This window comes from Carcharhinus amblyrhynchos, chromosome 23 (assembly GCF_965287045.1).
Source record: "Carcharhinus amblyrhynchos chromosome 23, sCarAmb.v2.hapA, whole genome shotgun sequence".
Lineage (NCBI taxonomy): Eukaryota > Metazoa > Chordata > Chondrichthyes > Carcharhiniformes > Carcharhinidae > Carcharhinus > Carcharhinus amblyrhynchos.
This window is the reverse complement of record NC_137346.1, coordinates 193,627-215,194: the sequence shown is the minus strand read 5'-3', so window position 1 is coordinate 215,194 and position 21,568 is coordinate 193,627. Positions and strand designations below refer to the sequence as shown.

Genomic DNA, 21,568 nt, shown 5'->3' with positions numbered 1-21,568 from the left:
CCATCCTCACTGTCTACAACTCCTCTGACTTTAGTGTCGTCAGCAAATTTACTAATCCATCCTTCTACCCCCTCATCTCGGTCATTTATAAAAATGACAAACAGCAGTGGCCCCAAAACAGATCCCTGAGGTTCATCACTTGTAACTGAACTCCAGGTTGAATATTTCCTATCAACCACAACCCTCTGTCTTCTATCAGCTAGCCAATTCCTGATCCAAACTGCTAAATCACCCTCACTCCCATGCATCTGCATTTTCTGCAGTAGCCTACCATGGGGAAGCTTATCAAACGCTTTGCTAAAATCCATATACACCACATCAACTGCCTTACTCTTATCCAACTCTTTGGTCACCTTTTCAAAAAACGTGATAGGGTTTGTGAGGCACGACCCACCCTTCACAAAACCACGTTGACTATCCCTAATCAATTTATTTCTCTCTAGATGATTATAAATCCTATCCCTTATAATTCTTATAATAAAGTCTCACAAAGCAGACTACTATGTAAAGTTAAAGCATATGGGATTGCAGGTAATGTCTTGAGATGGATAGAAAGCTGATTAGCAGATAGGAAGCAAAGCGTTGGCATAAATGATTATATATTAATGATTTGGAAGAGGGAAGTGAATCTTCAGGTGAGACAGAGGAGGGGGTAAACGAGGAGGCATTACATTATTAGTTAAGGAGGCAGTTACTGCAGTGAGGATAGATGATATTTTCGAAGGGGCAACAAATTAAAGTTTGCGGTTAGAGCTTAGAAATAAAAAAGGGCCAGCTACGTTGCTAGGTGTTTATTATAGAACCCCAGATAGTCAGTGGGAAATTGAGGAGCAAATATGTGCACAATATGAAGAAGGGTGTAAAATAACAAGAGGGTAACTATATTAGGTGATTTCAATTTTCCCAACATTAATTGGGATAGCCACCATGTTGAGAGCTTAGATGGATTAGAGTTCTTAAAATGTATACAGGAAAACTTCTTAGGTTTAGGTCAATATGTAGACGATCCAACAACTAATTCTGGGGAATGAAGCCAGACAGGTGGTTGATGTGTTGGTGGGGGAGCATTCAGGTGATAGCGACCATAACATGGTTTAATTCAAATTTATTATAGACAAAGCAAGTGACAAGTTGAAGAAAAAGGTTTTGGATTGGGGGAAGGAAGATTTTAACAAAATTAGGCAGGGTCTGGCCAAGGTAGACTGGAGCGGGTTACTTGTGGGGAAATCTGCAGGGAGCAGTGTGGGGTGTTCAGAGATGAAATGGGGAGGGTACAGGCCCAACCATGTTCCCTCCAGGGTTATTAGGAAGGTGTAACATAAGAACATAAGAAATAGGAGCAGGAGTAGGCCATCTAGCCCTTCGAGCCTGCCCCGCCATTCAATAAGATCATGGCTGATCTGTCGTGGCTCAGTTCCACATTCCCGCCCTCTCCCCATAACCCTTAATCCCCTCGCTTATCAAAAACCCATCAACCCACGTCTTAAAAATATTTAGCGAGGCAGCCTCCACCACCTCAACGGGCAGAGAATTCCAGAGATTCACCACCCTTTGAGTGAAGAAGTTCCTCCTCAACTCCGTTCTAAACCACCCCCCCTTTATCTTGAGGCTGTGCCCCCTAGTCCTACTGTCCTTTCTGAGCGGGAAGAGTCTCTCCACCTCTATCCTATCCATCCCATTCATCATCTTATATGTAACAAACCCAGAGAACCATGGATGACCAGAAACATTCAGGATACAATGATAGCAAGGTAACCACATGCAGAAGTGTGTTATATGTTGGGATCTAATGATTTGGATTACATATATTCGGGATAACATGAGTGTTACGAGCTGGAACCTCACTGAGCAGGTGAAACAGAATGACATGTCCCTTGGAATGTGTTAAATAAAAGCAGAAATGCCCAGCTCGTAAATCAATTTTTGGGAAGAGAGCTTAATATTTTGGTTGCATAATCTTAATCAGAAGGACTCAATGCAACACCTCAAAGGAAATGAGCAGAAAAAGCAGACGAGGTAGCTAAATGGATACAAAACTGGCTTGATGACAGAAGCCAGAGGATGATTGTAGAGGGCTGTTTTTCAATCTGGAGATTTGTGACCAGTGGTGTGCCGCAAGGATTGGTGCTGGGTCCACTGTTATTTGTCATTTATATTAATGCTTTGGATGAGAATATAGGAGGCATGGTTAGTCATTTTGCAGATGACACAAAAATTGGTGGCATAGTGGACAGTGAAGAAGGTTATCTCCAAATGCAATGGGATCTTGATCAATTGGGCCAGTGGGCTGATGAATTGCAAGCGGAGTTTAATTTAGATAAATGCAAGGTGATGCATTTTGGTGGATTGAACCAGGGCAGGACTTACTCAGTTAATGGTAGGACATTGGGGAGAGTTACAGAACAAAGAGATCGAGGGGTACATGTTCATAGCTCCTTGAAAGTGGAGCCACAGGTGGACAGAGTGGTGAAGAAGGCATCCGGCATGCTTGGTTTCATAGGTCAAAACATTGAATCCAGGAATTGAGACATCTTGTTGAAGTTATACAAGGCATTGGTAAGGCTACATTTGGAATAGTGTGTACAGTTCTTTTCACCCTACTATAGAAAGGATATCATTAAACTAGAAAGAGTGCAGAAGAGATTTACTAAGCTGCTACTGGACTTCATAGTTTGAGTTATAAGGAGAGGCTTGATAGTCTGGGACATTTTGTCTGGCATGCAGAAGGCTGAGGGGTGATCTTATAGAGGTCTATAAAATAGTGAATTGCATAGATCAGCCAGAAAGTCAATATCTTTTTTCAAAGGTAGGGGAGTCTAAAACTAGAGGGCATAGGTTTAAGGTGAGAGGGGAGAGATAAAAAAGTGTACAGAGGGGCAATTTTTTCACACAGTTGGGCCGAAGGGCCTGTTTCCACACCATAAACCTCTATGACTATAATGAGAAGGAATGGAGAGGCTTTTAAAAAGTATAAGGGGAGTAAGTCAAACAGAGGGTGGTGATTGTTTGGAACAGGCTGCCAGAGGTTGTTGTAGAGGTGGGTACAATTTTATCCTTTATAAAGCATTTAGATAGTTAAATGGGTGCAATGGATATAGAGGGATATGGGTCAAATGCGGGCAGTTGGGATTAGCTTAGGGGTTTTAAAAAAAAGAGCAGCATGGACAAATTGGGTCAAAGGGCCTGTTTCCATGCTGTAAACCTCTATGACTCTAAGTCTGTTGAGGCATTAGTGGAGTACAGAGAGTGCAAGGTGGAGCTTAAGAAATCAACTAGGAGAGCAAAGAGGGGATATGAGAAACCTCTGGTTGGTAATAGTAGAGAAGATCCTAAAATATCCTATAAGTATATTAATGGGAAGAGGATAACCAGGGAAAGAGTAGGGCCCATTAGGGACCAAGAGCTAAATCTGTGGGTGGAGACAGAGTCATAAGTCATATAGGACATCGTGTCATAGATGTTTACAGCATGAAAACAGGCTCTTCGACCCAGAAAAAAATCTCCCTGTCTATCCAGGCTCTACTTATAACCCAAACCATCAAGTCCTGGTAGTGTCCTAGTAAATCTTTTCTGCACATTTTTTAGTTAAATAATATCCTTTCTCATAGGGTGACCAGAACTGTGCACAGTATTCCAAGTATGGCCTTACCAATGTCTTATACAACTTCAACAAGAAAACCCAACTCCTGTATTCAATGTTCTGACCAATGCAACCAAGCATACTGAATGCCTTCTTCACCACTCTGTCCACCTGTGACTCCACTTTCAAGGAGCTATGAACCTATACCCCAGACCTCTTTGTTCTATAACTCTCATAAGAACATAAGAAATAGGAGCAAGAGTAGGCCATCTAGCTCTTCGAGCCTGCCCCGCCATTCAATAAGATCATGGCTGATCTGAAGTGGATCAGTTCCACTTTCCCGCTTTCTCCCCATAACCCTTAATTCCCCTATCAAAAACCTATCTACCCGTGACTTAAATATATTTAGCGAGGTAGCCTCCACTACTTCAACAGGCAGAGAATTCCAGAGATTCATCACCCTTTGAGTGAAGAAGTTCCTCCTCAACTCTGATATAAACTACACCCCCCTTATCTTGAGGCTGTGTCCTCTAGTCCTGCTATCCTTTCTAAGCGGGAAGAATCTCTCTACCTCTACTCTATCCATCACCTTCATTATCTTATACGTCTCTATAAGATCCCCCCTCATCCTTCCGAGCTCCAACGAGTACAGACTTAGTCTATTTAGTCTCTCTTCATAATCCAACCCCCTCATCTCTGGTATCAGCCTAGTGAACCTCCTCTGCACTCCCTCCAAGGCCAATATATCCTTCTGCAAGTGCGGTGACCAAAACTGCACACAGTACTCCAGCTGCGGCCTCACCAGTACCCTGTACAGTTACAGGAAGACCTCCCTACTTTTATATTCTATCCCCCTCGCTATAAAGGCCAACATTCCATTCGCCTTCTTGATCGCCTGCTGTACCTGCAGACTGGGTTTTTGTGACTCGTGCACAAGGACCCCCAGGTCTCTCTGCCCTGTAGCATGCTGCAGCTTTTCGCCTTTTAAATAATAATCCCTCCTACTATTGTTTCTGCCAAAGTGGATAACCTCACACTTGTTAAATTATACTCCATCTGCCAGGTCCTCGCCCACTTGCTCAGCAAGATCCAGATCTCTCTGCAGACTTTCACGTAATTTGCTTTTCCACTCATCTTTGTGTCATCAGCAAATTTCATCACCCTACACTCAGCCCCCTCCTCCAGATCATCTATATAAATGGTAAACAGTTGAGGCCCCAGCACCGATCCCTGCGGCACTCCACTAGTCACCAGCCGCCAACCAGAATAGCACCCATTGATACCAACTCTCTGCTTCCTATCAGACAGCCAATCCTCTATCCATGCCAGTACCTTACCCCCAACTCCGTGCACCCTAACCTTCTGTAGCAACCTTTTATGAAGCATCTTATCAAACGCCTTTCGGAAATCTAAAAACACCACATCCACCGGTTCCCCTCTGTCTACTGCACTAGTCACATCCTCATAGAAATCCAATAAATTCATCAAACGCGACTTCCCTTTAATGAATCCGTGCTGCCTTTGCTCGATCAAACCATTCTTTTCTAGGTGCCTCGCTATTTCTTCTTTGATGACGGATTCTAGCATTTTACCAACTACAGACGTTAAACTAACCGGCCTGTAATTCCCTGCCCTTTGTCTGCTACCTTTTTTAAACAGCGGCGTAACATTAGCCGTTTTTCAATCTTCCGGCACTTCCCTGGAGTCCAGTGAATTTTGATAAATAATTACTAAGGCATCCGCTATCACCTCTGCCATTTCTTTCAGAACCCTGGGATGCATTCCATCCGGTCCTGGGGACTTGGCCACCTTCAGTCCCATTAGTCTATCAAGCACTACCTCTCTAGTGACAGTAATCACATTTAGGCCCTCATCTCCTACCATCCTTCTATCTTTAATATCCGGCAAACTATTCGTGTCCTCCTCCGTGGAGACCGAGGCAAAAAACTTATTTAAAGCCTCAGCCATCTCCTCATCACCCACCGCTAAATCCCCCCTCTCATCCTCCAAGGGTCCAACATTCATTCTAGCCAGTCTCTTCTTCTTTATATATTTGTAAAAACTTTTACTGTCATTTTTATATTTAGTGCTAGTTTAGCTTCATAGTCTATCTTTCCTTTCTTTATCACCTTCTTAGTCATTCTTTGTTGATTTTTAAATCTTTCCCAATCTTCTAATCGCCCACTATTTTTAGCCACTCTGAACGCATCAGCTTTTAATTTAATACTCTCCTTTATTTCCTTCGATAACCACGGCTCGTTATCCCTTCTCCTACAGTCCTTCTTTACCATTGGAATATATTTCTGCTGAGTACCAAAAAAGATCTCCATAAAAATCCTCCACTGTTCTTCAGCCGTCCTTGGTATTCCAACAAATCTGCGCCCCCAATCTACATTCACCAATTCCTCTCTCGTCCTATCATACTCCACTCTGTTCAAACAGAGGACACAGGTTCGAGACCCTACTTTCTCATCCTCCATCTGCATCAAAAATTCAACCATACTATGATCACTCGTCCCAAGAGGATCCCTCACAAGAAGATCCCTAATTCTGCCTGCCTCGTTACACAACACCAGATCTAAGAAAGCTCGCTCCCTTGTAGGTTCCGTCACGTACTGTTCAAGGAAACTATCCCAACAGCATTCCAAGAACTCTTCCTCAAGCCCACCGCGTCCAACTTGGGTCATCCAATCAATATGCAGATTAAAATCCCCCATAATTATCACCGTTCCGTTTCTGCACGCATCATTTATTTGCTTGTTTATAGCCCGCCCCACCTCAAAATTATTATTTGGGGGTCTATACACCACACCCACCATTTTTACTATTCCCAATGCCCTACCATTAACTGAGTAAGTCCTGCCCTGGTTTGATCGACCAAAATGCATCACCTTGCATTTATCTAAATTAAATTCCATCTGCCATTCATCAGCCCACCGATTCAATTGATCAAGATCCTGCTGCAATCCTAGATAACCTTCTTCACTGTCCAATATGCCACCAATCTTGGTGTCATCTGCAAACTTACTAATCATGCCTCCTATATTCTCGTCCAAATCATTAATATAAATGATAAATAACAGTGGACCCAGCACTGATCCCTGAGGCACACCACTGGTCACAGGCCTCCAGTTTGAAAAACAGCTCTCTACAACCACCCTCTGTCTTCTGTCATCAAGCCAATTTTGTATCCATTTAGCTACCTCACCCTGGATCCCATGAAATTTAACCTTATGCAACAACATACCATGTGGTACCTTGTCAAAGGCCTTGCTAAAGTCCATGTAGACAACATCAACTGCACTGCTCTCATCTACCTTCTTGGTTACCCCTTCACAAATTTGTGAGACAATTTTCTACTCAAAGCCATGCTGACTGTCTCTAATCAGTCCTTGCGTCTCTAAATGACTAGATCCTGTCTCTCGAAATACCTTTGAACAACTTTCCTACTACAGATGTGAGGCTTACCAGTCTCTAGTTCCCAGGCTTTCCCTTGCAGCCCTTCTTGAAAAAAGGCATGGCATTTGCCATGCTCCAATCTTCAGGCACCTCACCTGCGAATATTTCACGTCAGTCTTCACCCATGAGAATGAGGAGGTAGTTATGGAACTCGGGGAGAGAGATGTGAAGGTCTAGAGAAGATTATCCTAGGGAGTGACAAGGTATTGAGGTATTGGCGGGCTTAAAAGTGGACAAATCTCCAAGTCCGGATGAATTATGTCCCAGGCTGTTGTTGGAGGCAAGGGAGGAAATTGCAGAGGCTCTGACCCAAATTTTTAATTCTTCCCTGGCCACAAGGGAGGTAAAAAGTCTGACAACACCAGGTTTTAGTCCAACCTATTTATTTGATAATAGACTCACAATCTTTCGGGGTTAGCCCCTTCGTCAGGTGAATGGAGAGTTCTGGCCTCAGACAGAGCATATAAAGCACAGACAGTTTATATGCACAGACTTTATATGCTCTGTCTGAGGCCAGAACTCTCCATTCACCTGACGAAGGGGCTAACCCCGAAAGCTTGTGAGTCTATTATCAAATAAATAGGTTGGACTAAAACCTGGTATTGTCAGACTTTTTACTGTGTTTACGCCAGTCCAACGCCGGCATACCCACATCACAGGGGAGGTCACAGTAAGAAGTCTCATAACATCAGGTTAGAGTCCAACAGTTGTCCAGCTGTTGCACTTTAACCTGGTGTTGTGAGACTTCTTACTGTGTTTACTCCAGTCCGATGCCGGCATCTCCACACCGTGACCAGGGAGGTACCGGAGGATTGGAGGACAGCTAATGTGGCCTCACTTTTTAAGAAAAGTAGTAGAAACAAGCTAGGGAACTACAGACTAGCGAGCCTGACATCTGTGATTGGGAAACTACGGGGGAAGATTCTAAAGGAAAGAATCTATCTCCATTTGGAGAGGCAAGGTTTGATCAGGGGTAGTCAGCATCGCTTTGTCAGAGGGGGTCATGCCTAACAAATTCGATTGAATTTTTTGAGCAAGTGTGTGGATGAGGGTAGTGCGGTTGATGTAGTTTACATGGATTTCAGCAAGGTTTTTGACAAAGTCCCACATGGGAGACTTATTCAGAAGGGATACAGGGTGATCTGACAAGATGGATTTATGATTGGCTCAGTGGTAAGAGACAGAGGGTGGTGACAGCCGGCTGCTTTAGTGACTGGAGGCCAGTGATCAGTGGAGTACCACAGGGATCCATGCTGGGCCCCCCGATTGTTCGCCATTTATATAAATGACATAGATGACTATGTGGGGGAGTAGGATCAGTGAGTTTGCCGATGACACAAAGATTGGCCAGGTGGTTAACACTGAGGTTGAGTATCTTGGGTTACAGGAAGATATAGACGAGATGGTCAAATGGGTGGATAAGTGGCAGATGGAATTTAACCCTGAAAAGTGTGAGGTGATGTGCTTTGAAAGGAGCAATTTGACAAGGAAGTATACTGTGACAGGTCTGACGCTGGGAAGTTCTGAAGAACATAGGGACCTTGGCATGTTTGTCCATAGATCTCTGAAGGCAGAGAGGCAGATTAATAGGATGGTGAAAAAGGCATATGGCAACTTGTCTTTATCAATCAGGGTATAGATTATAAAAGCAGAGAGGTCATGATGGAACTGTATAGAACTTTGGTGAGGCCACAGCTGGAGTACTGTGTGCAGTTCTGGTCACCACATGAACGCACTGGAGAGGGTGCAGAGGAGATTCACCAGGATGCTGCCTGGGATGGAACATTTAAGTTATAAGGAGAGGTTGGATAGGCTTGGATTGTTTTCTCTGGAGCAAAGAAGATTGAGGGGTGACCTGATTGAGGTGTTCAAGATTATGAGGAGCATGGACAGAGTGGATAGGCAGCAGTTGTTCCCCTTAGTTGAAGGGGACACAAATTAAAAGTTTGCGTGGAGGTTTGGAGGAAAAACTTTTTTACTCAGGATGGTGATGATCTGGAATGTGCTGCTTGGGAGGGTGGTGGAGGCGGGATGTGTCACATCCTTTAAAAAGTATTTGGATGGGTACTTGGCATGCCATAACATTCAAAGCTATGAGCCAAGTGCTGGCAAGTGGGATTAGGTGGGCAGGTCAGTGCCTTTCGTGCATCAGTGCAGACTTAATGGGCTGAAGGGCCTCTTCTGCATTGTAGTTTTCTGTGATTCAGTGAATGTATTAACTTCAAATTTGCAGATGATACAAAGTTGGGTGGGAGGGTGAGCTGTGAGGAGGATGGAGAGATGCTTCAGCATGATTTGGACAGGCAGAGTGTGTGGGTATCTGCGTGGCAGATGCAGTATAATCTGCATGGCAGTTGCAGCTGTGGAGGCAGGTGAATGAATGGTGGATGGGCTTCGAATTGGCAGTTTTGTATAATCAATGGGTTTCCCGCCCATTCTAGGTGGGAACTTGATTGGGGCCAGTGAAGCAGGCCAGGTGAATGGTGGTGGGTTTGACATCCATTGAGAATCCCGTTTTAGCTCTGATGCCCCATTCAGTGGGACATATGGATTCCCGCCAACAGGGAACGGGGCCAGTGAATCCCCCCAAGCTCCTTGGGTATGACCACCCTAATTATTTTTAGTAGATGAAAATCATTACAACCTTTTGCTGTGCCCCAACATATTGAAGTTCCCAACCAACATTAATTTATTCAAGCATCCGTCGTACTTTCATCACTCGATCTGGGAGTCTCTTTGGAGTTATCTTTATTGATTAATTTAATCATTGACTGATGTAACAAATCACTGGATTGCTGAGATAAATTAACAGGCTACAGCAGTGTTATCCCAATGATCTAGAAAAAACTAGCTGTATGTTTTCCATCCATTTTTAAAGAAATGAATTCTACACGTCCTCTTCATCTCCAACATTGAACTAAAATGCTCTCAGACAAGGTGATATTTTTCACTTTTTACAGTTACCATACCAATTCATGGAGGAAATTGTTTCTTGGGTAAATTAATATGTCTTTTTCTGACCTAGTGATTATCATGGCTTATTCCTCTTGAGTAAACGTTTGTTATTACCCTTACAGGACAACATTTTGCTTGGTGCTGTAGGAGCTTATGACTGGAGTGGAGGAGTAATAGTTTACAACCAAGCAACTGGGGCACAGTTTCTAAATGAGTCCAAAGGAACACTTGAAGCTGCTTCTGGTTATCTTGGTACGTTTTACCCTAACTTGCAAATGTTAAAAAAATCTTAGAACCTTTACTCATGTTGACAACCTCGTGGTATTGTCACTGGAAAGTACTCCAGAGATCCAGGTTAATACTCTGGGAACTTGGGTGCAAATCCCATCATAGCAAATGCTGAAATTTGAATTCAATAAAAATCTGGGACTAACAGTCAAAGAACTTTAGTGAACTCACCTGGTTTAGTTACCTCTGGTCTTGACTATTACACCTTGAACAATGTGCAGCTGGCCAGCCTGCAACATTCTATGCATTGCAAATTTAAGCTAATCCAAAACTCTGCTGCCTGAATTCAAAGTCACACCAAATTGTATTCATTCATCATCCCTGTGCCTGCTAAATTAGATTGCTTCCTAAATGAACAATCTCAATTTTAAAATGCTCATTCTTCTTTTCAGTCTCACCATGACCTTGCCACTTCTCTATCTCTCTAATCTCCTCTACCCTTACCGATCTACACTCTTTCAATTCAGACCTACTGAAGATTGCCAATTTTAATCACACCATCATTGGTGACTACATCTTCAGCTACCAAAACCCTAACCTCTGGAATTCCCTCCCTAAACCTCATCACTTTTTTTTCCTCTTTTGGACACTCCTTAAAACCTTCCATGGCTTGGTGTCATGTTTTGTTTCCAAATGATCCTGTGCTGAGTTTTGCAACATTTTACTTATGTTAAAGGTGCTATATAAATACAAATTATTGTTGTGTGGAATGCTCCTGTTCTGCAATGGCAGGTTTGGAGGCCAGTAGGAGCAGACAATCTAGCAGGAGCCAAAAAGTCAGAAACCTGCTATTGTAAACTCATGTTACAATTCTCCTGATGGCGGGTTAATGGTGGGCTGGTCTTTCCACTGGCAGATGGTATGAAGTCTATTGCATTTCATAAATGCTCATTAAAACAGCCGCTTGATGGAATCCCATCAGGCCTACAAATCAGTACAGCAATCAAGTAAAAAATAAGGGCATGAAAAAACATTTGCAAGCAAGATTAAGGAAAACTCAGAGATATTTTACCAGAATATAAAGAGCAAAAGGATAGCCATGATGTGTAGATGCTGGCGTTGGACTGAGGTGGGCGCAGTAAGAAGTCTCAACACCAAGTTAAAGTCCAACAGGTTTATTTGGAATCACGAGCTTTCGGAGTGTTGTCCCTTCATCAGGTGAATACCTGAGGAACCTGGTGAGGTACCTCAGTACCTGGGGAATTCACCTGAGGAAGGAGCAGTGCTCTGAAACCTTGTGGTTCCAAATAAACTTGTTGGACTTTAACCTAGTGTTGTGAGACTTCTTACTGTTCAAAAGGGTAGTTAAGGACAAAGTAGGACCGATTAGAGATGAAGAAAGGAACTTGTGTGAAGATGCAGAGCATATGGGAAGAATTTTAAATTTTTTTTGTCTCCATATTCACAAAGGTAAAGGATGATGCAGATATAGCAATCCAAGAGGAGCAGTGTGAAATATTGGATCAAATAATCATGAGAAGGAAGTGTCAGAGAAGTTGGAATTCTTGAAAGTGGATAAGTTGTCAGGGCTGGCTAAATTGCTCCCTACGATGTTGAAGGAGGTCAGGGAGAAAATAGCAGATGCTCTGTGGAATATTTTCTAATCTCACTAGACACAGGTGAGGTTGTGGAAGAGTGGAGGAATGCAAATGTGATTCCCTTGTTTAAAAAAGGCAAGAAGAAATTACCAAACAGTTGTAGGTCAGTTAGCCTTCCTTCAGTGGTGGGCAAATTAAAAAAATCATCCTTTCTAAGGATGATTTCAATCATCCTTAGAAAGATATGGACTAGCCAGAGGTAGTCAGCATGGCACTATTAAGGAAGGATCATGCCTTACAAATTTGATTAACTTTTTTGAGGAAGTGACAAGCAGGATTGATGAGGGTAGTACAGTGGATGTTGTGTACAAAGAGAACAAAGAACAAGGAGGGTTTCAGATGTTTCAGGAGGTACAGGGAGGGAGGCAAAAGAGTTGGCGGAGTGGCACTGTTGATCAGAGATAGTGTCACGGCTGTAAAAATGATGGACGCCGTGGAGGGATTGTCTACGGAGTCTTTGTGGGTGGAAGTTCGGAACAGGAAGGGGTCAATAACTTTACTGGGTGTTTTCTATAGGCCACCCAAAAATAACAGGGATGCTGAGGAATACATGGGGAAACAGATCCTCGAGAGATGTAATAATAACATGACGTGATGGGAGACTTTAATTTCCCAAGTATCAATTGGAATCTCCCTAGGGTAAGGGTTTAGATGGGGAGGAGTTTATTAGGTATGTTCAGGAAGGTTTCCTGTCACAATATGTGAATAAGCCTACAAGAGGAGAGGCTGTACTTGATTTGGTATTGGGTAATGAACCTGGTCAGGTATCAGATCTCTCAATGGGAGAGCATTTTGGGGATAGTGATCATAATTCTATCTCCTTTACACTAACATTGGAGAGGGATAGGATCAGGCAAGCTAGGAAAGTGTTTATCTGGAGTAAGGGGAAATATGAAGCCATCAGGCAGGAAATTAGAGACGTAAATTGGAAGGAGGTATTCTCGGGGAAATGTACCGAAGTAAGGTGGCAGATTTTCCAGGAATGTTTGTCTGGAGTTCTGCATGACAACATGCTGATGAGACAGGGAAGTTTTGGTAGGTTACAGGAACCATGCTGCACGAAAGTTGTAATGAATCTAGTCAAAAAGAAAAGAAAAGCGTACAAAAGGTTCAGGGTGCTAGGTAATGTTAGGGATCTAGAGGAGTATATGGCTTGAAGGAAGGAACTTAAGAACATAAAAAATAGGAGCAGGAGAAGGCCATCTAGCCCCTCGAGCCTGCCCCGCCATTCAATAAGATCATGGCTGATCTGTCGTGGCTCAGTTCCACATTCCCGCCCTCTCCCCATAACCCTTAATCCCCTTGCCTATCAAAAGCCTATCAACCCGCGTCTTAAAAATATTTAGCGAGGCAGCCTCCACCACTTCAACGGGCAGAGAATTCCAGAGATTCACCACCCTTTGAGTGAAGAAGTTCCTCCTCAACTCCGTTCTAAACCGCCCCCCCCCCCCTTATCCTGAGGCTGTGCCCTCTAGTCCTACTGTCCTTTCTGAGCGGGAAGAGCGTCTCCACCTCTATCCTATCCATCCCATTCATCATCTTATATGTCTCAATGAGATCGCCCCTCATTCCTCCAAACTCCAACGAGTACAAGCCTAGTTTATCCAGCCTCTCCTCATAGCTCAACCCCCTCAACTCCGGTATCAGCCTAGTAAACCTCCTCTGCACTCCCTCCAAGGCCAAAATATCCTTGCGTGGGTGCGGCGACCAAAACTGCACACAGTTCTCCAGCTGCGGCCTCATCAGTGCCCTATACAGCTGCAGCAAGACCTCCCTACTTTTATATTCAATCTCCCTCGCTATGAAGGCCAGCATCCCATTTGCAAGAAGGAAATTAGGAGAGCCAGAAGGGGTCATGAGAAGGCCTTGGCAGGTAAGATTAAGGAAAACCCCAAGACATTCGACAAGTATGTGAAGAGCAAAAGAATGAGATGTGAAGCAATAGGACCCATAAAATGTGACAGTGGGAAAGTTTGTATAGAACCGGTAGAAAGAGCAGAGGTGCTCAATGAATACTTTACCTCAGTGTTCATAATGGAAAAGGATCTTGGTGGTTGTACTGCAGGCTTGCGGCGGACTGAAAAGCTTGAGTTTGTGGACATTAAGAAAGAGGATGTGTTGGAACTTTTGAAAAGCATCAAGATAGATAAGTCACCAGGACCGGATGGGATGTACTTCAGGTTACTGTGGGAGGCAAGAGAAGAGATTACAGAACCTCTGGCAATGATCTCTGCATCGTCGATGGAGATGGGAGAAGTTCCAGAGGATTGGAGGATTGTGGATGTGGTTCCTACATTTAAGAAAGGGAGTAGAGATAGCCCAGGAAATTATCGACCGGTGAGTCTAACCTCAGTGATTAGTAAGTTGATGGAAAAGATCCTGAGAGACAGGACTTACGAACATTTGGAGAGGTATAGTATGATCAAAAATAGTCAGCATGGCTTTGTCAAAGGCAGATCGTGCCTTATGAGCCTGGTTGAGTTTTTTGAAGATGTGACTAAACACATTGATGAAAGAAGAGCGGTAGATGTGGTTTATATGGACTTCAGCAAGACGTTCGATAAGGTCCCCCATGCAAGGCTTATTGAGAAAGTGAGGGGGCATGGGATCCAAGGGGATGTTGCTTTGTGATCCAGAACTGGCTTGCCCACAGAATGCAAAGAGTGGTTGTTGATGGGTCCTTTTCTGCATGGAGGTCGGTCACCAGTGGAGTGCCCCAGGGATCTGTTCTGGAATCCTTGCTTTTATAAATGACCTGGATGAGGAAGTGGAGGGATTGATTGATAAGTTTGCTGATGACACAAAGGTTGGAGGTGTTGTGGATAGCTTGGAAGGATGTCAGAAGTTACAATGAGACATAGATAGGATGCAAGACTGGGCAGAGAACTTTTTTTAAAGTTTAAACTGGAAACCTTTTTTTAAACTTTTTTATAAGTTTAAACCAGAAACCAGAAGGAGGTCGCAGGGAAGCCTGGGTAGGTATTTTTTTTTCTCCCTTTAAAAGTTACTTACCTTAGAGAATCGACCTCATTGTTCCTTGGGAGCACAGCAGAGAGGGAGCGATTTGTGAGAGGAGTGCTGATGGTAAGCTACATTGATTTTTTTAACTAACTTTTTTAGTTGAGTTTTTTTTAAAGTTTAAACTGGAAACCGGAAGGAGGTCGCAGGGAGGCCTGGGTAGGTGTTTTTTTTCTCCCCCCATAAATTGGAATGGCTTCCACATCCTTCCTGTAATGAGGCGACCAGAACTGAGCACAGTACTCCAAATGGGGTCTGACCAGGGTCTTATAAAGCTGCAGCATTATCTCCCGACTCCTAAACTCAATTCGTCGATTGATGAATGCCAGTACACCATACACCTTCTTAACCACATCCTCCATTGCGAAGCCAATTTGAGAGTCCTGTGAACCCGGACCCCAAGATCCTTCTGATCTTCCACACTGCTAAGAGTCTTACCCTTAATATTATATTCCGTCATGCCATTTGACCTGCCAAAATGAATCACCACATACTTATCTGGGTTGAAGTCCATCTGCCACTTCTCATAGAACATAGAACACTACAACACAAACAGGCCCTTCGGCCCACAAGTTGCGCCGATCATATCCATATCTACCAGGCCTATCTATAACCCTCAATCCCATTAAATCCCATGTACTCATCCAGAAGTCTCTTAAAAAACCCCGATGAGTTTGCCTCCACCACCACCGATGGCAGCCGATTCCACTCACCCACCACCATCTGAGTGAAAAACTTACCCTTGACATCTTACCCGGAGTGGGGGTGGGATCCTGAGTAGAGGGGGTGAAAGTGAGGGGGGCATAGATGGGGACTGCAATGCACGGCATCGTGGGGGTGGGGCGGAGCAGGGTTTGAAATGCGTATACTTTAATGCGAGGAGTATTCGCAATAAAGTGGATGAACTTGCAGCGTGGATCAGTACCTGGGACTTTGATGTTGTGGCCATTTCAGAGACATGGATAGAGCAGGGTCAGGAATGGTTGTTGCAGGTCCCGGGGTTCAAATGCTTCAGTCGGAGTAGAGAAGGAGGTAGAAGGCGGGGAGGGGTAGCATTATTGGTCAAGGACTGTATCACAGTGTCAGAGAGGAAGTTTGATGAGGACTTGTCTGTTGAGGTAGTATGGGCGGAGATTAGAAATAGGAGAGGAGAGGTCACCCTGTTGGGAGTCTTTTATAGACCTTCTAAAAGTTCTAGAGAGGTTGAGGAAAGGATTGTGGAGACGATCCTGGATAGGAGTGAAAGTAATAGGGTAATTGTTATGGGGGACTTTAACTTTACTAATATTGATTGGAATAGCTATAGCTCTAGCTCCTTAGAGGGGTCAGTTTTTGTACAAAGCGTGCAGGAGGGTTTCTTGACTCAGTATGTTGACAGGCCAACTAGAGGTGAGGCTATATTGGATTTGGTGCTGGGAAATGAGCCAGACCAGGTGCTAGACTTGGAAGTTGGTGTGCATTTTGGTGATAGTGACCACAATTCGGTTACGTTCACCTTAGTGATGGAAAGGGATAGGCATGAACCTCGGGTCAGTAGTTTTAGCTGGGGGAAGGGTAATTATGAGGCTATTAGGAGAGAATTAGGAAGCATAGGTTGGACTAGGAGATTACAGGGACTGGGAACGTCCGAAATGTGGAGTTTTTTCAAGGAGCAGCTACTGCGAGTCCGTGATGGGTATGTCCCTGTCAGGCAAGGAGGAATTGGTAGGGCTAGGGAACCGTGGTGCACTAAAAAAGTTGATTCGTTGGTTAAAAAGAAAAAGGAGGCTTATGTTTGGATGAGGCTTGAGGGCTCAGGTAGTGCATTAGAAAGCTTTAGATTGGCTAGGAGGGAGTTGAAGAGTGAGTTAAGAAGGGCTAAAAGAGGACATGAGAAGACTTTGGCTGATAGGATTAAGGAGAATCCTAAGGTGTTCTATAGGTATGTCAAGAACAGAAGGTTGGTTAGGGCAAGATTAGGGCCAGTTACAGACAGTAGAGGGAAGTTGTGTGTGGAACCGGAAGAGATTGGAGAGGCATTGAACCAATATTTCTCTTCGGTGTTCACGCAGGGGGACATGAATATAGCTGAGGAGGACACTAGGTTGCAGGGGTGTAAAATAGACAGTATTGCAGTTGATAAGGGGGATGTGCTGGATATTCTAGAGGGTTTGAAAATAGATAAGTCCCCTGGTCCGGATGGGATTTACCCTAGGATTCTCTGGGAGGCAAGAAAGGTGACTGCAGAGCCTCTGGCTCTGATCTTCAGGTCGTCGTTGGTCTCTGGTATAGTACCGGAAGATTGGAGGATAGCGAATGTTGTCCCATTGTTTAAGAAGGGGAACAGAGACTTCCCCGGGAATTATAGACCGGTGAGTCTTACTTCTGTTGTGGGCAAGGTTTTAGAAAAAATTATTAGGGATAGGATTTATAGTTACTTGGAGAGTAATGAATTGATTGGAGATAGTCAGCATGGTTTTGTAGTGGGTAGGTCGTGCCTTACTAACCTTATTGAGTTTTTTGAGAAAGTGACCAAAGAGGTGGATGGGAGTAAGGCAGTTGACGTGGTATATATGGACTTTAGTAAGGCGATTGATAAGGTTCACCATGGTAGGCTTCTGCAGAAAATGCAGATGTATGGGATTGAGGGTAGTCTAGGAAATTGGATCAGGAATTGGCTAGCAGATAGGAGACAGAGGGTGGTGGTTGATGGTAAATATTCGTCATGGAGTTCGGTTACGAGTGGTGTGCCTCAGGGATCTGTTTTGGGGCCACTGCTGTTTGTAATTTTTATTAATGATCTGGATGAGGGTATAGTTGGGTGGATTAGTAAATTTGCTGATGACACCAAAGTCGGAGGTGTGGTAGATTGTGAGGAAGGGTGTCATAGTTTGCAGGGAGACTTAGACAGGTTGCAGAGCTGGGCCGAGAGGTGGTGGATGGAGTTTAATGCGGAGAAGTGTGAGGTAATTCACTTTGGTAGGAATAACAGATGTGTTGAGTATAGGGCTAACGGGAGGACTTTGAATAGTGTGGATGAACAGAGGGACCTAGGTGTATGTGTACATAGATCCCTGAAAGTTGGGAATCAAGTAGATAAGGTTGTTAAGAAGGCATACGGTGTCTTGGCGTTTATTGGTAGGGGGATTGAATTTAGGAGTCGCAGCGTCATGTTGCAACTGTACACAACTCTGGTGCGGCCGCACTTGGAGTATTGTGTGCAGTTCTGGTCCCCACATTACAGGAAGGATGTGGAGGCTTTGGAGAGGGTGCAGAGGAGGTTTACCAGGATGTTGCCTGGTATGGAGGGGAGGTCCTATGAGGAGAGACTGAGGGATTTGGGGTTGTTTTCGCTAGAAAGAAGGCGGCTAAGAGGGGATCTTATTGAAACATATAAGATGATTAGAGGTTTAGATAGGGTGGATAGTGATAGCCTTTTTCCTCGGATGGAGAAAGCTAGCACGAGGGGGCATGGCTTTAAATTAAGGGGGGGTAGTTATAGGACGGATGTCAGGGGTAGGTTCTTTACCCAGAGGGTGGTGAGGGATTGGAATGCCCTGCCTGCTGCAGTTGTAAATGCGCCTAGTTTGGGGGCGTTTAAGAGATCCGTGGATAGGTTCATGGACGAAAAGGGATTCGTTTAGATTAGTGGGTCATTGTTTTTTAACTGGTCGGCGCAACATCGTGGGCCGAAGGGCCTGTTCTGCGCTGTAATGTTCTATGTTCTATGTTCTATGTTTTATCTCCTCTGTGCCTACTCCTCAGCACCTTAAACCTGTGTCCTCTCGTAGCAACCATTTCAGCCCTGGGAAATAGCCTCTGAGAATCCACCCGATCTATACCTCTCAACATCTTATAAACCTCTATCAGGTCTCCCCTCAACCTTTGTCTCTCCAGGGAGAAAAGACCGAGCTCCCTCAATCTATTTTCATAAGGCATGCCTCCCAATCCAAGCAACATCCTTGTAAATCTCCTCTGCACCCTTTCAATAGCTTCCACGTCTTTCTTGTAATGAGGCAATGAGAACTGTGCGCAGTACTCCAAGTGGGAGTAGAAATACATAATATAATTAAGCTTCATGCACAGGAAATCTTGACTGAAAGATTTATCACAATTCTTTGATGTGATGATGAGCACGATAGGTAAAGGAGAACCAATAGCTGTAACATACATGGATTTCCTAAAAGCATTTGACAAGGTACCATATAAAAGTCTACTTAATAACCTAAAAACCATGGTGTTGGGGTGGTATATTAACATGCATAGAGGGCAGAGATTTGGAATAAGAGGGGCATTTCAGTAGGGCAATCTATAGCTAACAGAATGCCATAGGGATTAAAGCTGGGGCTACAGTTGCTTACAATAAAAATCAATGACTTGGATGAGGGAAGTGAATGTACTATTGCCAAGTTTGTGAATGAAACAAAAATAGGTCAAAAATGATGTTGAGGAGCCCACAGCAAGTGGTTGCTGTTGGTGACACCAGAAGATGCCACTGGAGGGAATAGGCAGAAAATGCCCATCAAGTGAGTGGGCAAAAATTTGGCAAATGGAATATAATGTCGGACAATGAGAAGTTATGCCCTTTAGTAGGAAGAATAAAGGAGCTGAATTTTATTTCAATGGAAAAATACTGCAGAAAGCTTCAGCACAGGAGGATTTGGGAGTCCTCGTACATAAATCAGAAAAAACTGGCATTCAAACTCAGCAGGTAATTGGGAAGACAAATGGAATATTGGTCTTTATTTCAAAGGGAATGGAGTATAAAAATAGGGAAGACTTGCTAAAACTGTACAAGGCACTAGTTAGACCACACTTTGAATACTGTGAATGGTTTTGGTCTCCTTACCTAAGGAAAGAAGTATTGTCATTGGAGGCAGTCCAGAGAAGGTTCATTAGGTCAATCCTGGGTATGAAGGGAGTTTCTTTTGAAAAAAGATTGAGTAGATTTGTCCTGTACTCATTGGAGTTTTGAAGAATGAGAGATGACCGTATTGGGACATACTGGATTCTCAGGGGTCTTGACAAGGTCAATGCTGAGAGGTTGTTTTCCTTGGTAGGGGTGTCTCAAACCAGAGAGCTTAATTTTAGAGTAAGGAGTTGCTCATTTAAGAGAGGGACAAGGAGGAATTTCTACTCTCAGAAGGTGATGAATTTGTGGAATTCTTTACTGTAGTGGGCTGCAGTGGCTGGGTTGTTAAGTATGTTCAAGGCTGAAATCGAGAGATTTTTAATTGGTAAGGGAATCATAGAACATAGAACATTACAGCGCAGAACAGGCCTTTCGGCCCACGATGTTGCGCCGACCAATTAAAAAAGCAATGACCCCCTAACCTAAGCCAATCCTTTTCCATCCATAAACCTATCCACGGATCTCTTAAACGCCCCCAAACTAGGCACATCTACAACTGCAGCAGGCAGGGCATTCCAATCCCTCACCACCCTCTGGGTAAAGAACCTACCTCTGACATCCGTCCTATAACTACCACCCCTTAATTTAAAGCTATGCCCCCTCGTGCTAGCTTTCTCCATCCGAGGAAAAAGACTATCACTGTCCACCCTATCTAAACCTCTAATCATCTTATATGTTTCAATAAGGTCCCCTCGTAGCCGCCTTCTTTCTAACGAAAACAACCTCAAATCCCTCAGTCTCTCCTCATAGGACCTCCCCTCCATACCAGGCAACATCCTGGTAAACCTCCTCTGCACTCTCTCCAATGCCTCCACATCCTTCCTATAATGTGGGGACCAGAACTGCACACAATACTCTCAAGTGCGGACGCACCAGAGTTTTGTACAGTTGCAACATGACGTTGCAGCTCCTAAATTCAATCCCCCTACCAATAAACGCCAAGACACCGTATGCCTTCCTAACAACTTTATCTACTTGATTCCCAACTTTCAGGGATCTATGTACACATACACCTAGATCCCTCTGTTCATCCACACTATTCAGAGTCCTACCGTTAGCCCTATACTCTACACATCTGTTATTCCTGCCAAAGTGAATTACCTCACACTTTTCCGCATTAAACTCCATCTGCCACCTCTCGGCCCAGCTCTGCAACTTGTCCAAGTCTCTCTGTAAACTATGACACCCCTCTTTCACTATCTACCACACCTCCGACTTTGGTGTCATCAGCAAATTTACTGATCCACCCAACTATACCCTCATCCAGATCATTAATAAAAATTACAAACAGCAGTGGCCCCAAAACAGATCCCTGAGGCACACCACTTGCAACCGAACTCCATGACAAATACTTACCACCCTCTGTCTCCTATCTGCTAGCCAATTCCTGATCCAATTAACTAAATCACCCTCAATCCCATACATCTGCATTTTCTGCAGAAGCCTTCCATGGTGAACCTTATCAAACGCCTTACTAAAGTCCATATATACCACGTCAACTGCCTTACCCCCATCCACCTCTTTGGTCACTTTCTCAAAAAACTCAAAAAGGTTAGTAAGGCACGACCTACCCTTCACAAAACCGTGCTGACTATCTCCAATCAATTCATTACTCTCTAAATAACTATAAATCCTATCCCTAATAATTTTTTCTAAAACTTTGCCCACAACAGAAGTAAGACTCACCGGTCTATAATTCCCGGGGAAGTCTCTGTTCCCCTTCTTAAACAATGGGACAACATTCGCTATCTTCCAATCTTTAGGCACTATACCTGTGAC

At 43.9% G+C, this 21,568-nt stretch overlaps 1 protein-coding gene across 1 annotated transcript in view; it reads left to right on the top strand.

The window, feature by feature from the left end:
• Positions 1 to 21,568, top strand: part of LOC145357476 (integrin alpha-E-like) — a 453,795-nt gene that overhangs the window by 255,158 nt on the left and 177,069 nt on the right. The window contains exon 18 of the mRNA XM_080210848.1: positions 10,117 to 10,246. Within this exon, the coding sequence (XP_080066974.1) occupies positions 10,117 to 10,246 (130 nt within the window). The remainder of the gene's footprint in view (positions 1 to 10,116; positions 10,247 to 21,568) is intronic.